The sequence below is a fragment of the Colius striatus genome, chromosome 12 (genome assembly GCF_028858725.1).
Source record: "Colius striatus isolate bColStr4 chromosome 12, bColStr4.1.hap1, whole genome shotgun sequence".
NCBI lineage: Eukaryota > Metazoa > Chordata > Aves > Coliiformes > Coliidae > Colius > Colius striatus.
Window position 1 is genome coordinate 27824401 of NC_084770.1, and position 22721 is coordinate 27847121.

Consider the following 22721-nt stretch of genomic DNA (forward strand, 5'->3'; position numbering starts at 1 on the left):
AATATTTCTCTACAAAAAGGAAGGTTTCTTCTTGCCTCCCTGTTCCTCCTGTGTGGGTTTGCAGCCTAAAGCCTGCCCCTGTAGGTGTTTTCACAGTGGTGATAACTTCACAAACACGGGACTGAAGCATTGCTGCGACAGGCGGACGGGAAGAGGCAGTGGGGAGGAGATGGGATGTTAATGCTGGGGGAGGTAATGCAGAAGAAGGTTCAGGGGTGATTTGCTACAGAATCACAGAATCATTCAGGTTGCAAAAGACCTTTAAGTCCAACTGTTAATGCAGCACTGCCATGGCCACCACTAACCCTAAAGTAGAAGGCTTTGGTCTGGTGACAGTGCCAGCCTTTTGCCATCTGCCCTCTGAGGGGACATCTCTTGTAGCAGGCAGGGGCCAGTGGGGTTGTTTCCCAGGCTCTCTGTCTGTGAGCTGTGTCTCTGGCATCCCTTTGCTTCCCTGAGCCCTTATAACCCTGTAGGTGTTGTAGAACATCAGATCTCTGTGTTACACTGCCTGGAGTAGTTGTAGGCTGCTGGGGTTGGCACAAGGGTGTGAAACAGAACAATACCTCTGACAGAAGCCAGGCTATGTGAACACAGGGCTGGAAATTACCTCCTAGGGTACTCTGGGTTATTCTGGTGCTGTGGCAGGAAACCCTGTCGTGCAGACCCTTTGGTAAGCTTCATGTGCTCACAATTAGCTGTTTTGCTTCCACTGCAGCTGTTCAAAGGCCTTTGCAGAGACTGACTTCTCTTATGGGCAGACTACTCAATACCGAGCACAAGCTGCCCACGTTCAGGCTGTGGCTGTGTTCTTGCTGATGTGGTTTCTCCAGGGCTTGCTTCCACCTGATGTACTTACAAAATGTCCTGTGGTCCCCTGCCTTTGATGGATGAAGGCTCTCAGCTCTCTTGGCCACCCCACTGGAGACAGGCAGGAGCTGGCAGTAGTGGGCTTGGGTGGCACAAGCAGTTTCCCCACTCTTCTGTGATGCTCCATTGCCACGAGGCTTTTTCCAGCCTAGATCCAGCCTCCAAGTGTTGTAGCCTAAACATACTGTGGGAAAAGGGGCTCAGATTACACCAGCAGCTCCTTGGATTGTGACACACTGGGGTTTTTCCCCCTGTAGGTTGAGCACTGCATGCTGTGGTTTCATTTGTTTCCACTTGCAGAGCTGTGTTTCAGTGTGAAGCTGGGCTTCACAATGCAGGTAGAATGCCATGCAGCATTGGTTGCTTTTCAATGCTAAGCTGGGTTTATTAAATGCAGATTCTTGTTTTGCTGTGCCCTTGCTGCAGGGGGGAAGTCGAGGGGGTGCTGTGTGCTGTGACAGCCGGGCAGGGAACACGTGGGCTGGGTTTGGCACCTACTGCAGGGCTGGCAGCCACTGGGCAGCATTGCTTCCAGAGCCCTCCTGAACAGGGACAATGTAACTTGGACTACTGTTCCAAGCTGGCAGCTGCTGCAGGAGGCTGGGATGTAATTTTTAAGGATTTTCTTCAGCCATCAGAGCTGCAAAGGCAAAAAAAGATGATTTTGCAAGAGACCATCAGGCGCAGGCTGCAGAGGAGGGCTGGGCTAGGGATGGCCAGTAGCACAGCATGCCTGGAGTCTTGATCTCAGCTTCTGTGGGACTGGCCTCTGTCTCCAGCAGCTATATCTAAACTGGAGGAACATTAGTGGATAAAAACCAATTTCTGAAAGAAACCTTGAGCAAATGCACCTGGTACTGTGGCCATCTGAGCAGCACCATGCCAGGCTAAGCCAGGGTGCCCAGCTGACTGCTGCTGCACCCAGCAGCGCCTCTCCTCTCCCAGCTCCTCTCTTGGGGCAGCCCAGGCAGATGGGGACCTGCAGCCAGAGGCTTTACACAGCCCCTTCCCCAGGCAGCCAGGCAGTCACCAGCAGCCCAGCTCAGGGCAGAGAAAGGTGTAGGCTCTGTGTCCAGCCTGTGCTGGGTGTGGGATGCTGCCCAGGGTGTGCAGTACAACAAGCAATAAGGCTTTTTCCTGCAGCTCCTTTGCACGCCCCAAGTCTGAGCCCAGTAGTGGTGCAGGTTGTGCTTGGGGTGGTTTTGTGACCAGCACCTTGGAGAGGTGTACTAGCCTCTATCTTTGCTCCAAGGTGACAAACAAGAGATGACAACAGTTCCATCCTGCTTCTGACCTCCTCTGGAGAGGTTGTGCTTGGAACACACCATGGCTCACCTACAAACCATTTGATGGGGAGAATTTCTGTTTGAGCTGGTAGAATCCCTGCTCTGCAGGGAGCTGCTATTTCTGAAACCTCTTTTGTTTGGAATCATAACTCGAGAAGGAGACATTTGTGTGTGGTCTGGTGAGTTGAAAAGGGGAGGCACATGGACTAAACATGCGCTCCATAGCATCCTAACGTTGCAACAAGAAGCTGCTGTTGAAATTCATATCTAAGTATGCTGGAACAAGATGAGATGTCTCTCTTAAACTTTCTGTGTCAATTTTCTTAGCACAGAGATGAAATGGATGTGTTCCTGCAGAACAGTTTCTTCTGGATGAACTATGTCCTCTCAATAAACCCACTTTGCTTTTATTTTCTTCCAACCAGATTGCTCACAGTTTGGGGAAGGACAAGCAGTGCTCACTTTAGCCCCGAGCTGGAGCTGGCTTTGTGAACTGCCTCCATCATTTGGGACTGAGCTGAGGTAAGCATGGCACCCTGCAGCTCCCCAGCCCCAATGCACCCTGCAGCTCCCCAGCTCCATGGTACCCTGCAGCTTCCCAGCTCCATGGCACCCTGCAGCTCCCCAGCTCCAATGCACCCTGCAGCTCCCCAGCTCCATGGTACCCTGCAGCTTCCCAGCTCCATGGCACCCTGCAGCTCCCCAGCTCCAATGCACCCTGCAGCTTCCCAGCTCCAATGCACCCTGCAGCTCCCCAGCTCCATGGTACCCTGCAGCTTCCCAGCTCCATGGTACCCTGCAGCTCCCCAGCCCCAATGCACCCTGCAGCTCCTCAGCTCCAATGCACCCTGCAGCTCCCCAGCTCCATGGTACCCTGCAGCTTCCCAGCTCCATGGCACCCTGCAGCTCCCCAGCTCCAATGCAACCTGCAGCTCCCCAGCTCCATGGTACCCTGCAGCTCCCCAGCCCCAATGCACCCTGCAGCTCCTCAGCTCCATGGTACCCTGCAGCTTCCCAGCTCCAATGTACCCTGCAGCTCCCCAGCTCCATGGCACCCTGCAGCTCCCCAGCCCCAATGCACCCTGCAGCTCCCCAGCTCCAATGTACCCTGCAGCTCCCCGGCTCTGCTCCTGCCTGGATGTGAGATGCAAAAGCCACCGTGGGGGTTCACCAGGAGCTCTTTTTCAGCAGTGCAGTCATTACTGGCCGTTGCAGAGGTGACTTGGGCCAGAAACTACGCTCCTGCCCTCAGCCCGAGGACGAGCCCTTGAGCCAAGCCCCTGCGCTGTCAGTAGGACAACACGGAACCTCCTTAAGAGAGAAGAAAGGGGAGGAGAAAGCGTTGCTCTGGCTCTAAGAACCCCACCTCCCGCTTATTTCATCTTCCTTACAAGGCTAAAGCTGGGAGCTTTCCCCTGCCGCCTTAAAAGCAGCGGCAGGAGGCGCGGGGATCCCGGCGGGAGCAGCCGGGCGGGAGCAGCCGGGGATGGGGAAGGAGGCGCCGGCGGGAGCCCTGCGGGAGGCGGCTGCTCGCCGGGGCAGGAGTGTGGCGGTAGCCGCTGAATCCTAAGCCGGGTGTTCGTGGCTGCAGATCTCCTGAAGGAACGTGAAACCAAACCCAGAAAGAGATGACTGAGGCGGGAAAAGCGCAGCAGGAGAGGTAAATGCATTTTGTCGTTGAGACAAACTGTAACTGGCTTGATTTTGTTTGAAAATTGTTACTGTGGGTGGGTGTCTGGGGGCTGAGAAACGTGTTGTACTGACACCTGAGTGCAGACTGGCCCGACTGACTTCAAAAGCAGCACTGAAGGCAGGTCATCATTCAGATGCCTCTGAGGAATTGGTGGCTTTTCTCTTTGAACACTCACACCTGAAAGCTTTTTAGACCTCTGCTTTTCTGCCTTGCTCTGTACTGTTGCTGAAGGTTTTCAAGAAGCAGTAGGCCCGTTGCTTGGGGGAAAAGAGAACGAGGCAGAACCAAAACCTCTGCAGGGAATGGGGTAAACTCCCTGTACCAAGACATTGCAAATGCTGCTGTGCCCCTGTTCTTGCAACAGCGCTGTTTCTTCAGCAAGATCCTGGGCCCACTGAGCTGGAACGTCCATTGCCATCTGGTTGAGGTTACTCTAGAGGGTATTTGGGATCCAGGTTTTGTTCCAGTTTAGCTGAAACAGGCCCAGATTGTCTGCCCTGCATTCTGTGACTTGTTCCCATGCTCTGACCAGCCAGTCTGTCAGGAGGGTCGGGCTGGGACTGTGGAATCTGAACAGGGGAAGAGGAAACACCTTGATAGTTCAAAACTGGAGCCAGTGAAAGTCAGAGTGGCTGAAAGACAGAACACTCAGTCTCTTGTCTGTGAGATGCACCGAGACAAACGTTTTGCCACTACGGTCCTGCTGAATGTAGCGTAAGTGTGAGGTAAATACAGCTGATCTGCACCTTTGCAATGCCAGAGGACTCACAGGTGCTTTTATCCACCAGGTAAAACGAAAAACTGGCCTTTTGAGGGTAGCTGCTGGGAGCTGTGACAAAGACACCAGAGGAGCACTGCAGAGCTCCTGCAGATTCCCACCGGAGGCATCGGCGGGCAGCCGAGGATGGAAGTGCTGCGCCGCTCCTCGGTCTTTGCTGCAGAGGTCATGGAGGTGTTTGACAGGTCTCCCACTGACAAGGAGCTCGTGTCCCAAGCCAAGGCTCTCTGCAGAGACTACATCAACTCCAGGCTGATCCGAGCGGGCGTGAGCTGGAGCAAACCCGAGTGCAACGTGCCGGTGCCGGGCGGCAAACTGGCCGAGGTGTCGGCCATCCTGCTGCGGCTGGGTGAGTGCCGGGGCTGCGCCAGCAGCTCAGCCCAGAGGCAGGCTTTGGGAACTGATCAGTGCCGAGGGGCTTGTCCAGGGCCGATAAAGAGGTTTTTCTTGCCCTCTCTGGGCGTTTTGGTTGCCTTTGGCGACCTTCCCTGGATTGCTGCTGTGCCTATGCAGCCCCTTGGAGCTCTGCTCAGCGCAGGGTTTCTGCAGAGCTGCTTCTTTCTGGGGCCTTGCAACAACTTAAAGGCATGATGCAGCCCAAGAAAGCCCAACAGTGAGTGCATTTTGCCTGTGGAAGGCTCCAGCTGTGTAACAGTGTTCGTGGTAGTTCCATTAGCCTTTCTCAGCTTGGCATTTCAACAGGTCTGGAAGTGTTTCCTCCTGACGCCAGGTGACTTGGCTGCCATGGCACAACCCACGCTGGCGTCTGGTAGAGCACTGCTGTGTCTAGACCTGGGCTGCATCAGCTGCTCACCCAGCAGGGAGGTTTAACTTGGGGGTAGTTGCTCAGATCATGTGCATGGGACAACTTATAAAAGCTGTTTTTCAATGGCAGTGTGGTTAGTTTTCCTTGCTTAATCGTTCAGCGAGACATGAGTCCTCTTGCTTTTCCGTGGAGCAAGGGAGAGCTGGCTGACGTTGCCTGGCATAGGCTGCAGTCCAGTGCCCAAACTAGCCAGTCCTGCTGATGGCCAGGTGACTGTCAGGGTTATGCCCCAAGGCTGCAACATGGAGACATGCTCTGGAGTTGTGCTTGTGCCAGGAGCACCCTCTGAGTGCTGAGTTGCCTTTTGCCTTCAGGTTTTAGCCTCCTGAGTGCCCAAGTCTAGCTCTCTGTCTTTTGGGGCCCTGAACCCTCATACCTGGGAGTCGTTTCCAACATCCCTCTTTGCCTACAGCCTGGTATCTCGGTTCACGTCTGGAACTATCACAAGCAATTGCACCTGATTTAATTACACCAAAGTTCAAATGGGTCTGTTGAGGGTCTGTTTAGCTGGGCCTCACAAACTCGGGACTAGCCTGGTCTCCCTGTTTTTTCTCCTGTGCTGACTTTACATCTGTTTCTGTTTCCAGTGGTTCTTTGGTCTGGGGTATTTTTGTTTGTTCCTTTGTCAATCTCGCTGCCTCTTTGTCCTCCATTTCTCTCCTGCCTGGGTTGGGGGTTGAGAATCATTTGCTTTCAGCCAGATCTTCAGTGGGTGGTCAGGAGCACGTTGAAGGGCAGGCAGGTGGCAGGCTGGATCTGAAGGCGTCTCCTGGGTGACTCTCCTGTCACTTACTCGCATCCAGATGGAAAGATTTGGCTGATAGTCCCAGGAACTTGGCACTTTCTCTGAGCAAATCTGTTTGGAGAGCCATGCAACAAGAAGGCTGAGCAATTCTCCTTGTTAGAATCAAAGAGTTGTTTCTGTCCTGTTTGTTCAGAAATGCTGCCTGCCACCTGGCCTGTCCCTTTCTTTTCCCCATTGTGTCTACAAACCAGTACAAGGCCAGTAGTATCCAGCCACTTGCCACCTTAGCAGCCAATTAGAGCAATTAACAAGTCAGAGGTGATAAAAACCTGATGGTGTGGCCAAATGAAGCACCACAGACCAACCTGACACCTGAACTTGTCTCTCCTCTGGCCAAGACCCAGACAAATGCTCTCTCGCTGCTGCACGGAGCTTCTGTGTGTGGTGACTGTGGCTGCTGCCCTGCTTGTTCCTGTGATTGCCACTGGAGGAGGGAGGAGAGGCACAGACATTGCTGTAAATGTAAGGTGTAGAGTTGGGCATCTGAGCATAGAGGCAGACAACAGGCACCCATGTAAGGTGCTGCTGGGGAGGCCCTGGGACAGCCAGGGCAGGTAGGCTGCCTCAGCCCCCTCAGCCTGCCACTGCTCTCCTGGGCTTTTCTTCCCCTGAGGCTCTTCTCTTCCCTGTGCATTGCTGCAGGGCAGGGCTCACTTGAAAGGCATGTGTGCCTCTAACCAAAATGAGCCCTGATCTCATCTGGGGCCCCTGGCACTGCTTGTTGAAAGCTGCTAACAGCAGCAGGCTGCCCAGGCCTGCCCCAACCCCAGTGCCTCCCTCTGGGCTCACCACGGGCAGGGCTATCCCTGTTTCCTGACATTTACTGGGAAACCTGCAAGTTCCCTGCCAGGAGAAAGCAGCTGTTGAGTCGAGCAAGGAAGACTTCCCCTTATCAGGGCTGACCATGTGCTGGCAGGTTTCCTCTTGCCATCAGGCCTGGTGGGACAATCCCACACACACAAAGGGCCCCGAGAGCTCGTCTGTGGCATTCTGTAGAGCTGGGCTTTTCCCATGCTGTGCTGAGTGCCAATGAGCTGTTAGATTAATTAAGGGCAAGGAGCTAATGACTCTATAACAGGCCCCTGACTTGGGAGTCACTTTGCTTCTCAGTCCCCATCTAAATGTGATTTCCAGGAGGACAGGTTGCCCTCTGACAGGGGCAAGTCACCTGGGTCTTGTCGCAGGGTGCAAAGCTGTTGTGACAGCTTTCCCCTTCCCCTGGGTGCTCCTGAGCATCCCTGTGCAGGAGAAGGACACGGTGTCTCTCTAAACAGAAGCCAAGCAGGACTCTCATGTGCCCAGGGCCTCGGTCCCACGCCTGTTTGCCTTGTCCTGCTCCTGCAGCCCTCATTAGGTATCCCTGGTCTGCCCCAGAAACAGAAACCCGTTGAAAACTGGGCTTTGGTAATTCCTCTGCTCAACAATGGCTTGTTTTGCTACAGAGGAAAAGCTTTACTGCTGTTACCCCACAGCACAAACCCATGAGAAGAGATTCTCTGCTTGTCCTTGGTGTCCAAGCCAGCCTGACGCCTCCAGCCCTTCCCTGCTGGGGAGAAGACAAGCGGGGCATGAGGGCACAGGTCTGCGTGTGTGTCAGGAACCTTGTTGCTGAGGGGTCAGCCAGGCAGATGAACATCTCTGTAACCGTTTGGAGGAGAGAAAGAACTCCAGGTCCTCACTCAGTGTGAGCCCAAGATAGCTGAGCCAACAGTCTGTGCAGCTCTGGGTGGATCCTTGGCTTTTGTCAGCCTCCGGCATTCCTGAGGCGCTCCCATCTTGAGGCTTTTCTGCACAAGCCTGAGGAGGGGCAGTCTCTCAAAAGCTGAGCTGGATGTACACGCCTCCTCTTCCCCTCTGAGGAAAAATGAGATGGCTTTGCAGACCCAGGGCCTGTCTCCTGTGTTGGAGGAATAACATCTGTATCAATGGCACAGAGTTGGGTTGGAGGCCTGTGGCCAGTGGAGTTCCACAGGGATGGGTTCTGGGGCCAGTCTGGTTCAACACCTTCATCAACCACCTGGATGAGGGGACAGAGGAACCCTCAGCAAGTTCCCTGCTGGCACCAAACTGGGAGCACTGGCTGATTCCCCAGAGGCTGTGCTGCCAGTCAGCGGGATCTCGACCGGCTGCAGAGTTGGGCAGAGAGGAACCTGCTGAGGTTCAACAAGGACAAGGGCAGAGTCCTGCAGCTGGGAAGGAACAACCCCCTGCACCAGGACAGGCTGGGGGTGACCTGCTGGAGAGCAGCTCTGCAGAGAGAGACCTGGGAGTCCTGGTTGCTAATAAGCTAAATATGAGCCAGCAATGTGCCCTCGTGGACAAGAAGCCAATGGCAGCCTGGGGGCAGCAAGAAGAGTGTGGGCAGCAGGTAGAGGGAGGTTCTTCTGCCCCTTTACTCTGCCCTGATGAGGCCTCATCTGGAGTCCTGTGCCCAGCTCTGGGCTCCTCAGCTCAAGAGGGACAGGGAAGTGCTGCAGAGAGGCCAGTGCAGGGACACCAAGATGATCAGGGGACTGGAACATCTTTCATAGGAGGAAAGGCTGCGGGACCTGGGGCTGTTTAGTCTGGAGAAGAGGAGACTGAGGGGGGATCTTATTAACATGTATAAATATCTAAAGGGTGGGTGTCAGGAGGTTGGGACATCCCTCTTTTCTATAGTAGATAGTAACAGGACAAGGGGTGATGGGATGAAGCTGGAACACAAACAGTTCCACTTAAACATAAGAACAGACTGTTTCAGTGTTTGAGTGAGGGAGCCCTGGCACAGGCTGCCCAGAGGGGCTGTGGAGGCTCCTTCCTTGGAGGGCTTCAAGCCCCACCTGGACATGTTCCTGTGTGACCTGATCTAGGTGAGCCTGCTTCTGCAGGGGGTTGGACTGGATGATCTCTAAAGGCCCCTTCCAACCCCCACCATTCTGTGATTCTACGGCGTTACTGCAGCCAGAGCTGTAACCAGCCAGCTCAGGTGGAGCTTGGGGCCGAGTCCCCGTGACCCAAGGGCTGCAGTTCCCGTGGGGTGAGCACAGGGCTGTGCTGGCTGTGCTGACCCCTGGCTGTCTGTTCCTGCCAGGGGACGAGCTGGAGTACCTCCGGCCCGCCGTGTACCGCAACGTGGCGCGGCAGCTCAACATCTCCCTGCACTCCGAGTCCGTGGTGACAGACGCCTTCCTGGCCGTGGCCGCCCAGATCTTCACGGCAGGTACGGGGCTGGGGGCAGGGAGCAGTGTGCAGCCCCCTCCTGGGGGAGGCTCAGCCTGGGAGGTGGGGCCTGCTCTCTGAAGGGGCTGGGGGCAGTTTGGCAGCGTGCTCCACTTGAATGATTTCATTGAGGGCTCCTCTGTGCTCAGCAGGGAAATGCCTTGGTTTGAGTAGGCAGATTCTCACTCATTCTAGAAGGCATCTCCTGCCCTTCCTCACTAAGAGGTGGTGTTACCTCATTGCCCAGGGAGGTCACTCATTCCAAGCTCCTTTGCTCATCGTTGGCAACTGGAGAAGATTCATTACATGGGAGTCTCCCTTGTTCCAGCAGGAGCCAGAACCAGCTCATCACAAGGGAGTTCCTCTCCTCCTGGCTTCCCTTTCTCCGCTGCAGTGGAGCCTGCTGCTTCTTCCTCATACCTGGAGGCAGGAGCCTCAGCCCCAAGGCTGGCTGTCCTGCCTGAGCAGGTGCTTGGAGCTTTCTCACAGCTTAGACCTAAGTGTTCTTTTGCTTCTTTTTGACTGGTCCCAGACATCAAAAGCAAAGTTACAGCCTGTGCTGTGTTCCTGTGTTCCTCAGCCTCCCCAGGAAGCAGTCCCTGCCTGCAGTCGACTCCCCCAGGCTGCATTCCCAAGGGGACAGAAAGATGTTGGGATATTTTTGATGTGGAGATTTGTCAGGCAAGTCCTGACATCGCTGGAGGCTTTCTGCAGTGGCTTGTTGTGTTGTCCATGGAAGGGACAGAAGATGTTACAGACTGGAAACAACACACACCCAGAAAACTGAAGTGGGGTGGAGGAACTTGCTTGGCAGCAGAGCAGGGTAAAAACACTGGCTCCAGTGCCTTTGGCATGGGAAGTATCCCAGGAGGCAGAGATTCTTGCTGCTGTGGGACCTGTTGCTACAGGACAGAGGTCCAGGTTTCTTTCCTACTTTCAAACAGGCTTCCTTGCCCAAAACCTTGTTACCTTCACAGTCAGCTGTGCTGCTTTGTGCATGTGAGCTGCATGGGAGCCACTGGCCCCCTGGAGAAACCCTGTGCTGGATCCTGTGCTCCTCAGAGCATTCCTGGCCTGCAGATTGCACTGGCCTGGCAAGGGGGTCCACATGGGCTCTGAAAGCAAGAGCTGAGCAAGTGTGGCAGGAAAGTCTGAGGGTGTCAGTATTCAGAGTGCAGGTGACCTGTCTTGTTCCTTACTGCTGAGCTTCACTTGCATCAAGGCCTACAGAAAAGTGAAGGTCAGGTTTGCGGGCTCAGGTATTTGTCCTGCAGGTAAGTAGGTTATCTTCTCAGATGGCTAGAGCTGGCTGCATCTGAGCTGCCCTGCCTCCAAAGCTGCAGTGACGTGGGGAATTAAACCAGAGAGGTGGTGGCTGCAGGTGGAGCAGCCTGAGGAGAAAGCCCTGCTGGCTTTGACAGGCCAGCTCTCACCAAGGCAGCGACAGGGTCAGTGAGAGATGCCTGCTTTTGGTGCTCCTCAGCTCAGTCAAGTGAGAAGTGGCGATGGCTTCAATCAGTTTTCTTGAACGTGAAGGTAGAAATGGTGACTCTAACTTCTAAACTTGGGGTTTTCAGGGGAGTAAGAATGAGATCTGGACTTCGGGGGCTGGCAGTGCTGGAGACGTTGGGAAGGTGGTAGAAGCCCAGGGTCCAGCTCTGTTGCTGGTGCTGCCCCTCGCCTGGGGACGCCGGCAGCAGGCTGGCTGCATGGGAAGAGGATTCAAACCCTCCCACTGCTCCCTAACCTCTCTTCTTTCTTCTTCTTCCCTCCAGCATGAAGCTGGGGCTGTGTATCCAGCTGCTGCAATCGGGTTGTTACTGTTGTTTCTCTTGCTAGAAGGCTGCTGAGTGGCAGAGGGGGAGGAGTTGTCTGATTTTTGACATTCCTGGATCACCAAGGCTCAGCAGTTAATGCTAAATCCAGCAAATCAGAGTTGGCTGTGGCAGCCAGACATTCATTCCTCCTTTTTTTTTCATAGTTCAGAGGAAAGAGGCTCTTATTAAGCAAAGGAAACCAGAGACTCAAGTGCAGCCTGACTTGTCATGCAGATTACCAATGACTAAACCATCTCAGCTTGGTTTTCGCTGTCCAGTTCATGAAGAAAGCAGCTAGTCTGACACTGGGGTGCCTAGACAGCCTGGGGAGCCCCAGTAGTTACTCACAATGCCTTTCTAGCAAAGGAGTGGGGCATTTTGACCCTGTCTTGCTGGTTTTCTTCCACACTCTGATCTGGTTTTGAGTCCCCCTACGGCAGCTCTGGCTCTGCTCGCTCCCCAACCACGCTGTCCTGACTAAGCAGAAGCCCTTGATGGACCTCTCAGAAAGGCAAGACTGAGGGCATCTGGTTGGTCCCACTGCAAGGGTGCCACATGGACCTGAGAGCCTTGTGTGTTCCACTTGTCTCAGGTTGGGTGTTTCTCTGGTGTAGTGAGGAGAGCTGCGATCCCAAGTCCAGCCTGATTCACATCTGGAAATACAGGCAGAAATTGAGCAGCTGACATGGTGAGGCTCAAGCTGGATTTTGCTTCCCTGTTTCCATACAACCTGTTAGTGACTCAGGGCCACGAGAGCCCCTCGGTGTGGAGTCTGGCACTGCAGAGCCCTGACCTGCTTTGGGAGCCAAAGGCTCTGCAGCAGCATCACCCCTGTGACAATGCCACTGATTCTGGTGTGTGGGCCAAAGCTGCTCAGCAGCCAGCAGGAGACTTTCCACTGGCTTTGCCAGGCTTTGGATTGGGGTCTGGCTTGAGCTGGCTTTCACATTAGCTGTTTAAATCATTCCCAGAAGGAAGGGGTCACTTGGTGGAAAAGCAGAAGCGGGAGATGCACTTTCCTTTCCTTGAAGGAAGCACTTCCCTATAGTTGGTAATTGCTGCTTAGGCATGAGGGCTCTCTGAAAGCTTTCCTCCTGCTTTGGTAATGGTTTAGGTGCTCCTTGGTTTTTAATCAAGAGTGCTTGGGCTGAAGTAACCCCATACTACAGGGATGTGTGGTCAGGTGAAGAGAATTCCTCCTGCAGGAGCAAATGCTGTTAGAAATGCATCCCACTGCTTCCTTACAAGTTGAGCTTCCTGCCTTGTCCTTCTTGGCTTCTTGCTCTCCACCAGAGGAAAGCACTTTGTGTCTGGCTGTATTCTCATGTTTCCCTTAGGTCTGATTTGCAGGTTGGGCTTTGATGCAGGGAGAAGTTTATTTGAGTCACCTTGGGTAGTGTGGTGCCCTGGGGCTGTGTCTCCTGGCTGCTGGAGCCCTCCCCTGGGGCAGGAAAGCTGAAGTGCAGTGGCAACACTTGCAGGAGCCCTCCTCTCCTGCTAATTCCTTTTCCCCTGGGCTCACCAGTGTTTACAAACCTTCAGCTCCACGACTGAGTCTGCAACTTGTATTTCTTATTTTCAAAATGCTTTCTAAGAAGCTTTTCACTTTCCTCATGTCCTTTTGCTCCATCTCTGCGAGCAGAAGTTGCAGAGCAAACTCTGTTTGATCCCTCCTTTCTGGACCTGTTTTCCATTCTCTCTCCTTGTTAGCTCCTGTGCCTGCTGTTCTGCACAGTGGGCAGCTGTAATTGGTGGGTTTCACCCAACCTGGATGGCAGCCAGACCTTTTGAGGAGTCTGCAGCAGGACAATGTGTCTTCCCTGCTGCTGTGCACTGTCCAGATGCAATTGCAGCTCCTGCCCAGGGATACACCAAGCTACTGTCACCCTGGCCTGGACATCACAGGGGGCAGAGGCTCCTCTGCTCCTGCCCAGAGAGTCCTTGAGAGAGAAAAGTCAATGGAGCTGGTGTCCTGGAAAAGTGCAGATGGGGGCTGCCAATAGTTGGCCTCTTCCCCTGTCCTGGGCAGCTGCTGGAGCCCTCCTGGGGCTGAGAGTCTGTCCCCAGGCATGGCATGGCCCAGCCCCAGGCACAGCCCTGGGCACAGCCTCGGTGTCAGCAGTGTCTGAGCTTCCCTCACCTCAGGACCCAGCCAGCTGCCTGCATCTTGCACCTCCAGTAGTGGCCATAAGTTTCCATGCAGAGATATGGGAGGGGATTTCCTGGCTCCCAGCCCTGTGGCCCAGCTCTGGCAGCAGCAGGAAGAGCTGACTGAAAGATTGCTTTGACCCTTATAGACCTGCTCTCTGAAGAGGAGGGTAATGGGAAGTGACCACTGAGCCCTTCACATCCATCACCACCATAAGCATCAGCCAGCAGCTCACCCTCTGCTGCTGTCACAGAATTGGTGAGGTTTGAAAAGCCAACAGTTGGTTGGAGTCCAACTGTTCCCCAGCACTGCCACAGCCACCACTGACCCCTGACCCTGAGCCACAGCCACCCCTGACCCTGAGCCACAGCCACCACTGACCCATGTCCCTCAGCCACAGCCATCACTGACCCATGTCCCTCAGCCACAGCCACCACTGACCCCTGACCCTGAGCCACAGCCACCACTGACCCATGTCCCTCAGCCACAGCCACCACTGACCCATGGCCCTGAGCCACAGCCACCCCTGACCCATGTCCCTCAGCCACAGCCACCACTGACCCCTGACCCTGAGCCACAGCCACCCCTGACCCTCAGCCACAGCCACCACTGACCCATGTCCCTCAGCCACAGCCATCACTGACCCATGTCCCTCAGCCACAGCCACCACTGACCCCTGACCCTGAGCCACAGCCACCACTGACCCATGTCCCTCAGCCACAGCCACCACTGACCCCTGAGCCACAGCCACCACTGACCCATGTCCCTCAGCCACAGCCACCACTGACCCATGTCCCTCAGCCACAGGGCTCTGGGATCCCTCCAGGCATGGGGACCCCACCACGGCCCTGGGCAGCCTGGGACAGGCCTGGACAGCCCTTTGGGGAAGAAGTTGTCCCTCATCTCCAATCTAAACCTACCCTGGGGCAACTTGAAGCCATTTCCTCTTGCCCTGTAGCTCTGTGGGAAAGGCAGAGGGGTTGTGTCTGTGTTGGGGAAGTGTTTGCCTCATGCAAGTCCTGCAGCACACATCATTACGTAGCAACCTTGGCAGAGAAGCCTGAGCTGAGGGACTTTCTGTCCCTCCTCCCTGGGAGGAGACCCCTGGACTGACATGTCTGTAGAGCAAACTGCTTCCCTGTGTGTTAGGGGAAACCTGGGCCTTTATATTTCCTAGGTTGTGGATACAGTTTTCTTCTGTTGAAGAGAGAAACTTGGGCTTAAACCAAAGTTCATCAAGACTGCAGCTGCCTTTCTCCTACCAGGGTGGCCTCAGCCCCCCTGTCAGTTACTGCCCTGTAAATATCTCAGGCTTGCTTCAGATTCGTAGAAAGGAGTGCTGTTAGTAAAAGCTTGGGAATAAGCCAGTGAACTCTTCCCTGGAGTTCTGGGCAACTTTGGTTCATGTAACTCAAGGAGCCATGTTTCCCCAGGGACAGAGACTTTAGAGCTGAGCATAAGCCAGGTGAGGCTCTGGGCCCCGAGGTTGTGGTCAGCCAGCGTTGTGGGGAGAGGCATTGAACTGCAACAGGGCAGCATCTTTCTTGCCAGGAGAAGCCCTCTGTCTGGTGTTTTCTCTCAGTAGCCTCTTCCTGGCCTGCTCTGAGATCAAATCACAACAACAGCCACTAGAGCTGTATTGAAAGCTTCCTGTGATGCTGAGGGGCAGAGGATCACAGGAGCCTGAGCTGCTGCAGTTGCTACAGAGCCTCATGTGTAGATTTTGATCCCACATCAGCCATGAGTGAGAAACGGAGCTCTTTGCAGAACAGGATGAGCAGTTCCTGTGGCTGAGATCTGAGCAGTTTCTCTACAGTTTGGCACTTCTCTTACTTAAAAACAAATCTGGGGGGTGGGAAGGGGGGGGAAAAGCAATTCCCAAAAGTATTGGTGTGTGTCCCTTTGGAGGCACCAAGTGGAGGCTGTGGGAACGTGCTGTAAGAGTGGGGAGCTCTGCTGCGGTGTGAGGGCTCTGCAGCTCCATCCCAAAGAGATGCATCGTGGTGCCTGGGCGTCTGGGAGTGCAGTGAAGGGAAGAGGGAAGCTCTAACTTCATAGCTGATAGATTGCTGAGCACATCCTGTCTTCTGATCATGTATTTAACCCCTCCTGGTCCTCAGATCTGGTGAGTGAGCTGATCTCTCCTTCCCCTCGCCTTGTTTCCTGTCTTGTTGCAGCCCCAGGGAGAATGGTTTGGGTGGTTTTCAAACACTCACTTCAGCTGCCTGCATTTGGGAGATACACCTTGGACAGATTCCCTAGAGGCCTTACACAATGTGCTTGTGAAATACTGCTGTCCAGAAGAGAAAGGAAGGGGAAGAAAGTCCAGCTTCTTCCCAGATCCAAAGGAAGTCCCCGTGCTGTTGTGCTGTGGTAGTTCAGGGGTGCAGAGAGGTGGCATTCCCAGGCTGCTGCTCCCCACAAGGGACTGCTGGCTGCAGTGTTTAATCATGGAGGATTTATGCCCAGTGGTGCTGGCAAAGAGCAGGGAAGACCTGGGGGTGTTGGCTGGCACCCAGGGCTGAGCTGGAGCACCCATGGCTGGCACTAACATGAAGGTGACTGCCGTGGGACAGCTTCCACTCCCTGCTCAGCCTGGCAGGAGGGCTGTGTGCTGGGAGATTAGATTACAGCCTGCTCCTCCTTCAGTGGCACAGGACATGCAGTGGGAAGGACTGAAGGCACAGTGGCAATACTCTACAAGCTACCTGGTGGAGACTGGGGCTTACTGCCTGCGTCAAGCCCATTGGCCCTGCAGCTTCACCCCCCTTTTTCTGCTCCCGTGCCATGGTAGAACTGACTGCAGCTGCTTATCCCCTGTGTGCTCTCTGTGCCACATCAAACAGCCTCCTCTGACCTAGAGAAAAACAGGGGTGCTTTGTCTTAAGGGTGTTTAAGAGGCTGTGCTGGTGGCAAAACCCTCAGGTTGCTCAAACTCCTTGAGCTGAACCTCCTGCCGTGCAGCATGCGCGTGGCTGAGAGTCAGTGCCCATGACACCACGACGGTGCACATCTCCCCGGCTCTGACAGTGCCTTTGGGTTCAAAACCCTCACTGGGTTTTGCCACCCAGTGCTGAGAGGGGTTCAAAGCATGACCTGGCCAGGCCATCTCATCGTGCCTCTCAGGGTGCAGGGTTTTGCCCAGCCCTGGGGCATTTGTTTCCACGCAGAGCTGTGGCCGCACCTCGACTCGGAGCAGCATGGGCACGTGGAATAGAGGAGAGCTGCTTCCTTTGATTGTTCAGGGCTGAGCCAGGTGTGTGTGTGTAAATCAGCACCAGCTTTCTTCTCTCCCCAGGCATCACGTGGGGCAAGGTGGTGTCGCTGTACGCGGTGGCGGCGGCGCTGGCGCTGGACTGCGTGCGGCACGCGCAGCCCGCCATGGTCCACACCATCGTCGACTGCCTGGGCGAGTTCGTGCGCAAGACGCTGGTGCCGTGGCTCAAGAGGAGAGGAGGCTGGGTAAGAGATGCTGCCTGGCCACAGCAGCTCCCCCCTACACACACACACACGGGCTGGATGGTGTCCAGGGTGACAGAAGCAAGCGTGTCCCCGTGCGCAGGGAACGGGGAAGGAGACTCTCACTCCCGCAGCCCTGTGGCCACCACTGTCCTACTGACACCTCTGCCAGGCTCCACGGAGCTCTGCTGCTGCCTCCTGGGCCTGTCCTTAATGACGTCAGTCTGGTCCTCAGCTTGCTGTGTACCTCTGCCAGAGTAATTCAGCCCTGACCAGGGCTTCTGTTCCTGACCTGCACACGCCTGGAGCTGCAGGGATGACTGTGCAGGGGGATCAGTTGCTTGGGCAGCCCTTTTGTGGAAGCTGAAACAAATAGGGCTTGTCAACTTGATTCCCTTTTCACCTGCTCCACAGTTCCCCAAAGCTTAGCATGTGAACAGGGCTTGACACCATGAGGCATCTTTAGGAGGTTAAAGAAACCTGGTAGTTCCTGCAGTTCCCTGACCTGACTCTGAGGGTCTCCACAAGCAACTTGTGAGGTGGCTCACGCTGTGGCACAGGATGCTCTGAAGGGCACTCCTGACCCCAGTGACAGCGGGAGGGCTCGTGGCTGTGGCCCTGGGCTGCTCTGGGGCCGTGGGTAAGGCACAGTGCTGCTCTGTGCTGGAGCCTCAAAGGGCTTCAAGCAGATGATTTCATTGTTTCCATCTATACCCCATAGGAAATCCACAGTTGGAGATGTATTTTGGTGCTGTGAAAGAGACAGAAACCTTCCTAGGGACCTTCCCCAGAGGCTGAGCTGCAGGATGGGCCATGTTAGCAGCTGGCAGCTGGGTGATGTACCTGTCTGTGTAGCAGGATCTCTGTGCACCACACAGCCAAAAGCACGTTGGTGTACTCCCTGGCAGCTGCTGTCTGGAGCTGAGCGGTGCCACGGGGCACCCCTGAGGTGGTGGGACACCTTGTTCCCAAGGCATGCAACCTTTCCAGACTGAGCCACAGCAGCAAACCCTTGCCTTGGTGGTATTTACTCCCCAGCCATCAGGAAATGGTCAGACTCAGAGAGAGTGGGGATGTCTTTTTCCAAACTGAGCATTGCTTCTCTGCTGAGGCTTCCCAAGCTGCCTGTAGCTGAGCCTCTGACCTTCAGGAGCAAAGGGCAGCTGGAAAAGTAGCACTGCTCTGATTTTGAAGCCCTTGCATTTACACAGTGTCACTCACCATCTGAAATCACCCCTGCCCTCTCTCACACTGTGTGACCCCGAGGCCAGCCCAGTCAGGAAACTTGGGAACTTGATTGGAATGCCCTGAGCTGCCTCATGTTGTGTCTGCACAAGTGACTGTGCTGAGGCAGGTGGAGGGCACATCCCAGCAAGGCAGCTGATGAAGCAGCAGTGTGCCTGCCTGTCAGAACCCTGCCCCAGGATCACCTCAGGTTTGCTGTGGCTGGGTACCTGTACAGCTGGTGGAAATGTGTTCTCTGAAACAACTTTTCCTTTGGAGAGAACATCCAGCTTTGTTCAAATGTAGCTGTGGCATAGGAAAGTGTCTCCTCCTGGTTGCCATCTCTTGTTTTTCCTTTGTTTTGGTAAAAGATGTGTGTGCTGGTAAGTCAGCATGTTGTCTGAGTTTTGGTGTGATAGGATTGGGTTCAGAAAGGAATGTTCTCATAGTTCCAGGTGGGTACTTGTTGCCAGACCAGAAGTGGCTCTCTGCAGCTGAGGAGATAAGTGCTGTCCCCTGCTAACTCCTGCTGCACATCCTCCCTCTGGATGGGCAGCACATTGCTGCTGGAGCTGCTGAGCCTACACTGCTGCTTTGGGGAAGGGAAGCCTATCTCACTGCCCCTGGTCAAACTGGGAAAGCTGCTGGCTTGTGCTGCTTGCAGCCTGCCTCCAGCACCTTTAGCAGCAATTCTGGGCTGCAACAAGGAGGTATTTTCCCTCTGGAAATGAGTGGTCCCCTCAGTCAGGGGAAAGACTGCTCATCCTCGTGCTGTCTTGTGCAGTGCTTCCCTGGATGTTCTTCCTCTTGCTCCAGGCACTGCAGTGTGACATCCCCTGGCCTTGGTCACACAGGGGCCAGATGCAACAGCTCTGTAGTGGGGACTCTCTCCTCTGCTGCCTGCCCTGGCTGCTGGTTACATTCCCTTGGCAGGGAGTCCTGGAGTGCTCCTGTCCCCTGTGCACGTGCTCCCAGCTCTCACACATCAGCTCAAGTCGAGGTGGCCAAGAGGAGTCACTGTGCTCTGAGCTGTTCCAGAGAAGCCACCCTGGAGACCTTGGAAAGGCATCTGGAAGTGTCTGCTCAGCAGTAGGTTCCCATGCTGCTTCCATGGAAATAGGGGGGAGGAATACCCTACCCCAGGGCTCAGCCCAGACCTCATGAGAGAAACAAGAGATGTTTAACCCTCTGAGGCCCCTGGGGAGAGTTTGCAGCCTCAGAAATGGCTTTTACAGTAGAACAGGAAGATGTCTTGGGTTTTTTAGCAGCCCTTGCATACATTTGCTACAAAGAGGATGGGACTTGAACTTGTCTGAATAACAGAGACCAAGCTGCCATTGCAACAGTTTATCAGTGCCTCACCAGAGTCCCAGACCTGCTTTATTAAGCAGCTTTGAAGCCTCTGGTTCCGGTGCCTTATCACCTGTGCTTTGCTTGGACAGCAATTAGTGAAGGGCACTGCTCAACAGCTGAGCAGTTTGCTTTATCTGAGCAAGCACCATGCACATTGGTAAGAGCTTCTGACCACAGCTGCTGGCTGCAGGGAGGTCATGGCCTTTGCAGGGCACAGCATCACTTGCAGGGGCTCACACTTTCTTAGCTGAAAGTTGACCCTCTGCAGCTATAAGTGACCCAGGGTGCATATCTGGGCCTTGGACTGGTTCACACAAGGCACTAAAGCCCTCCAGAGCTTGGGTGTCTGTTGACCAGCTGCCCTAACATTCAGACAGGTACCTGCACGTCATGACTTCTGTTGGCTCAGCAGACACCTTGACAGGGCTGTGTTTTAAACATGACACCAGGATGGTCCCTGAAATGGGACAGGCTGAATCTGAGGCTTTTTTGCTAGGGCAAATAGGGCAGGTTTTGCTGAGCCATGGCTGAATGCATTCAGGCAGGCTGCTTTTAGCCTCCTCCACAATACAGCTGAGGGCAGGCTGGGGAGCACCCCGTGTGCTGATTCAGCTTCCTCCTGTCATCCTGTTTCTTCCCAACCTTGCAGTCCTGTGTTCATTCCTCCTGCAACCTCTGCTTGTCAGTTACTCAGGGTCTCAGCATCTCCTGACAGCAGTGGGGGGTGATTCAGCATGCCAGCTCTGTGGGAGGCAGGAACTGTGGTGCTGGGGGGGAGGCTGTTGAGGTCGCTCTCAGCAGCCTTGGTGGCTGTAATCACTCACTGGTCACAGGGAATTATCCCTCCAGTCCCCTTTTGTTTCTTCCTCCTTCTCTCTGTGGTTGGCTGGGGAAGGCTACCCCATGTCCTGACCACAGGTGGAAACACTGGAAGAGATTCAGCAGCTCTCATGCCTTGTTGGGTGTGAGGAACACCCCAGGGCTGAGCCTGGCTGCCCTCAGTGGGAGACCACTGAGCAAAGCTGCTAAAGAAGCAGCTCTTTGGGCTGGTGCATGTCAGCCCTCCTTGAGACCTGACTCTTGTTCACATTTGCCACCCAAAAGCCACTTCTCAAACCCATGTCAGGTTGATGTGCTGAGGTTGTTTGCTCCCTCTGACCAAACCAAGCTCAGTATCTCCCCGTGCCACACTGAGCCTGAACCACCTCAGTGATACTGCTGGCAGCACGTCGTTTCCAGACAGGTGATGTAATTATCTACCTCTGTCTTGTCTCCAGACATTTCCCTCCTCCTCCCCCCAGTGCCAGCTGAGATCCTGCCTTCATGAACTCGCTGGGCTGTTGTTTTTCCCCGTTGCAGACCAGCTTCTCTTCTTGTTCATACTTGAAGCCAGCTGCCCAAGCGATCTTCAGATCTGGCCCACACGTCTGGGAGGCTCCTCTGCCAGCACACATAGCTCCTCAAACAAAGCCTGCATTGCTTTAGCTTTAACTTGGGGGTTGGCTTCCTTGGCTGAGTGCCAGCTAAAACATTAAGGCAAGAGAAAAAGTGCAAGGGACTTGAGCTGATGTTAAACAGGCCAACCTCTGGGATGCATCTCGCTTTGCAGGAGGGGATGAGACCGCTGGTATTGCCAAGGCTCTTTTGGGAAAGGGGGAGGAGGTTTCTTTTATGTTGCTATTCAAAATGCATCTTCCTGCAGCACTCCTGTCCCCAGGGGTGGCTGACAAGGGGGTGCTATGCCTTGAGGTGCCATTTCACAGAGCTCTTGAGCCCGATGCAGCGTGTGGTGGTGTCAGAGGCAGCGGCTGTGGCTGCTGGCGGGGTGGCAGAGCGGTGCTGGCACGGCACCGTGGGGTTTGGGGCCAAGAGGGGCTGCAGCCGTGGCTGGTGTGGCTCTGGGCACCTCTCCCTGATGATCTCTGTTCCCTCCTCATTAGGCAGACATCACGAAGTGTGTGGTGAGCACTGACCCCAGCCTTCGCTCCCACTGGCTGGTGGCCGCTGTGTGCAGCTTCGGGCACTTCCTCAAGGCCATCTTCTTCGTTCTGCTGCCAGAGAGATGAACTCCAGCCCCTACCCCATTCCTCCCCAGCTCCAGCAGCAGTGGCAGTGGCAATCTCTGAAGAGGAGGAAGAGAAGAACCAGGACACACAAAGGGCCTGTTCTCCTCTCCCTTCAGCTGGGAGCAGATGACCAACCACAGTCTCCTCTCCTGCAGCCGCAGGAGCCCTTCTCATCACTGATCCTTTCAAGAGTCTTCTTGCCCCGGGTTACTTGTGTGTGTGGGCTGGATGTTGCTGGTCCCTGCTGGCAGCTGCATGCAGTGTGGACTGTCAGGCAGCTGTCCCTGGGGCTGTGTTGCATGCTAACAATGGTGCCAGGCAGAGGGGAGAGGGAAGGAGGTATTATTGGATATGGGATGTGAAACAGGAGGTGGGGAGAGTCCCTCCTCCACTGCTCCACAGACTCACCTTGTGTTGGTTCTTGTCATTACATTTGTGCTCAAAGTCCTTTACCCCAAACTCTGACTTGCTGGGCTCTGCAGCTGCAGGGGGGTTAATGTGGTAACAACAAATGTGCTGCCACCAGATGCTTCTCCTTGAGATACCTTGGGAACGGGCCTGGAGGGCTGAGTGAGGGGCAGGACTCCAGGGCAGCTGCATGGGAGGCACTTTGGGAGTGTGGTTCATTGAGCTGTGCCCACACACTGCTTCAGAGAGGAGAGTGAGGGGCAACACCTTCAAGAAACAACTCAGGGTCGAATCTGATACTGAAGACAGCTGTTTTCTCCATGGAGGTCTCATCATGGCCAACCATGTAAGTAGGAAAGGCTGGGGGTGTGGGCAGGGGCTGGGGACAAGTGAGGGACCTGTCTGGTGCTGGGAACGGGGAAAAGCTGTGTGGAAAGTAGCTGATTTATGTTTCTCCTTTACTGTCTTTGGAAGTACAAGTCCCAGTCTTCTTTGTGGCAAACAATAAAAGAACATAGGTGGTGCTTGGCTGTTGCAGAGTATTGTACTTGCTTCCAGCCTCCAAAAAAGGCCAGAACAGCACAAACACTCGGGCCATGCTAAAAATACTGCAGCTTTTCCCCTGGTAGAATGTGTTAATGTGTTAAAACTACAACTGGTGTGGCTGGTGCTGGGGATTAACCCCTCCTGTTGCCAGGTCAGAGCCTGGCAGCCCCTGGCAGGGAGGGCCAGGGAGCCTCTCTCTGCCCAGGCCTCAAGGGATGCTCCCTGGCCCTGTGGCTCCCTCTG

General features: G+C 54.8%; 1 protein-coding gene across 1 annotated transcript; it reads left to right on the forward strand.

Annotated features, from left to right (window-relative positions):
* Nucleotides 1–3392: 3392 nt before the first annotated feature.
* Nucleotides 3393–22456, forward strand: BOK (BCL2 family apoptosis regulator BOK). Its single transcript, XM_062005733.1, has 5 exons — nt 3393–3816; nt 4638–4976; nt 9329–9457; nt 16721–16884; nt 21399–22456. The coding sequence occupies exons 2-5, from the start codon at nt 4754–4756 to the stop codon at nt 21522–21524; spliced, it is 642 nt and encodes a 213-aa protein (XP_061861717.1). The 5' UTR covers nt 3393–3816; nt 4638–4753; the 3' UTR covers nt 21525–22456.
* Nucleotides 22457–22721: the final 265 nt, after the last annotated feature.

What these genes read in the sequence shown, in the direction of transcription:
- BOK (XM_062005733.1), top strand. Translation starts at nt 4,754, where the DNA reads ATGGAAGTGCTGCGCCGCTCCTCGGTCTTTGCTGCAGAGGTCATGGAG. An exon ending in GGCCATCCTGCTGCGGCTGG is followed by an intron (nt 4,977 to 9,328) that starts GTGAGTGCCGGG and finishes TGTTCCTGCCAG; the next exon opens with GGGACGAGCTGGAGTACCTC. An exon ending in CGCCCAGATCTTCACGGCAG is followed by an intron (nt 9,458 to 16,720) that starts GTACGGGGCTGG and finishes TTCTCTCCCCAG; the next exon opens with GCATCACGTGGGGCAAGGTG.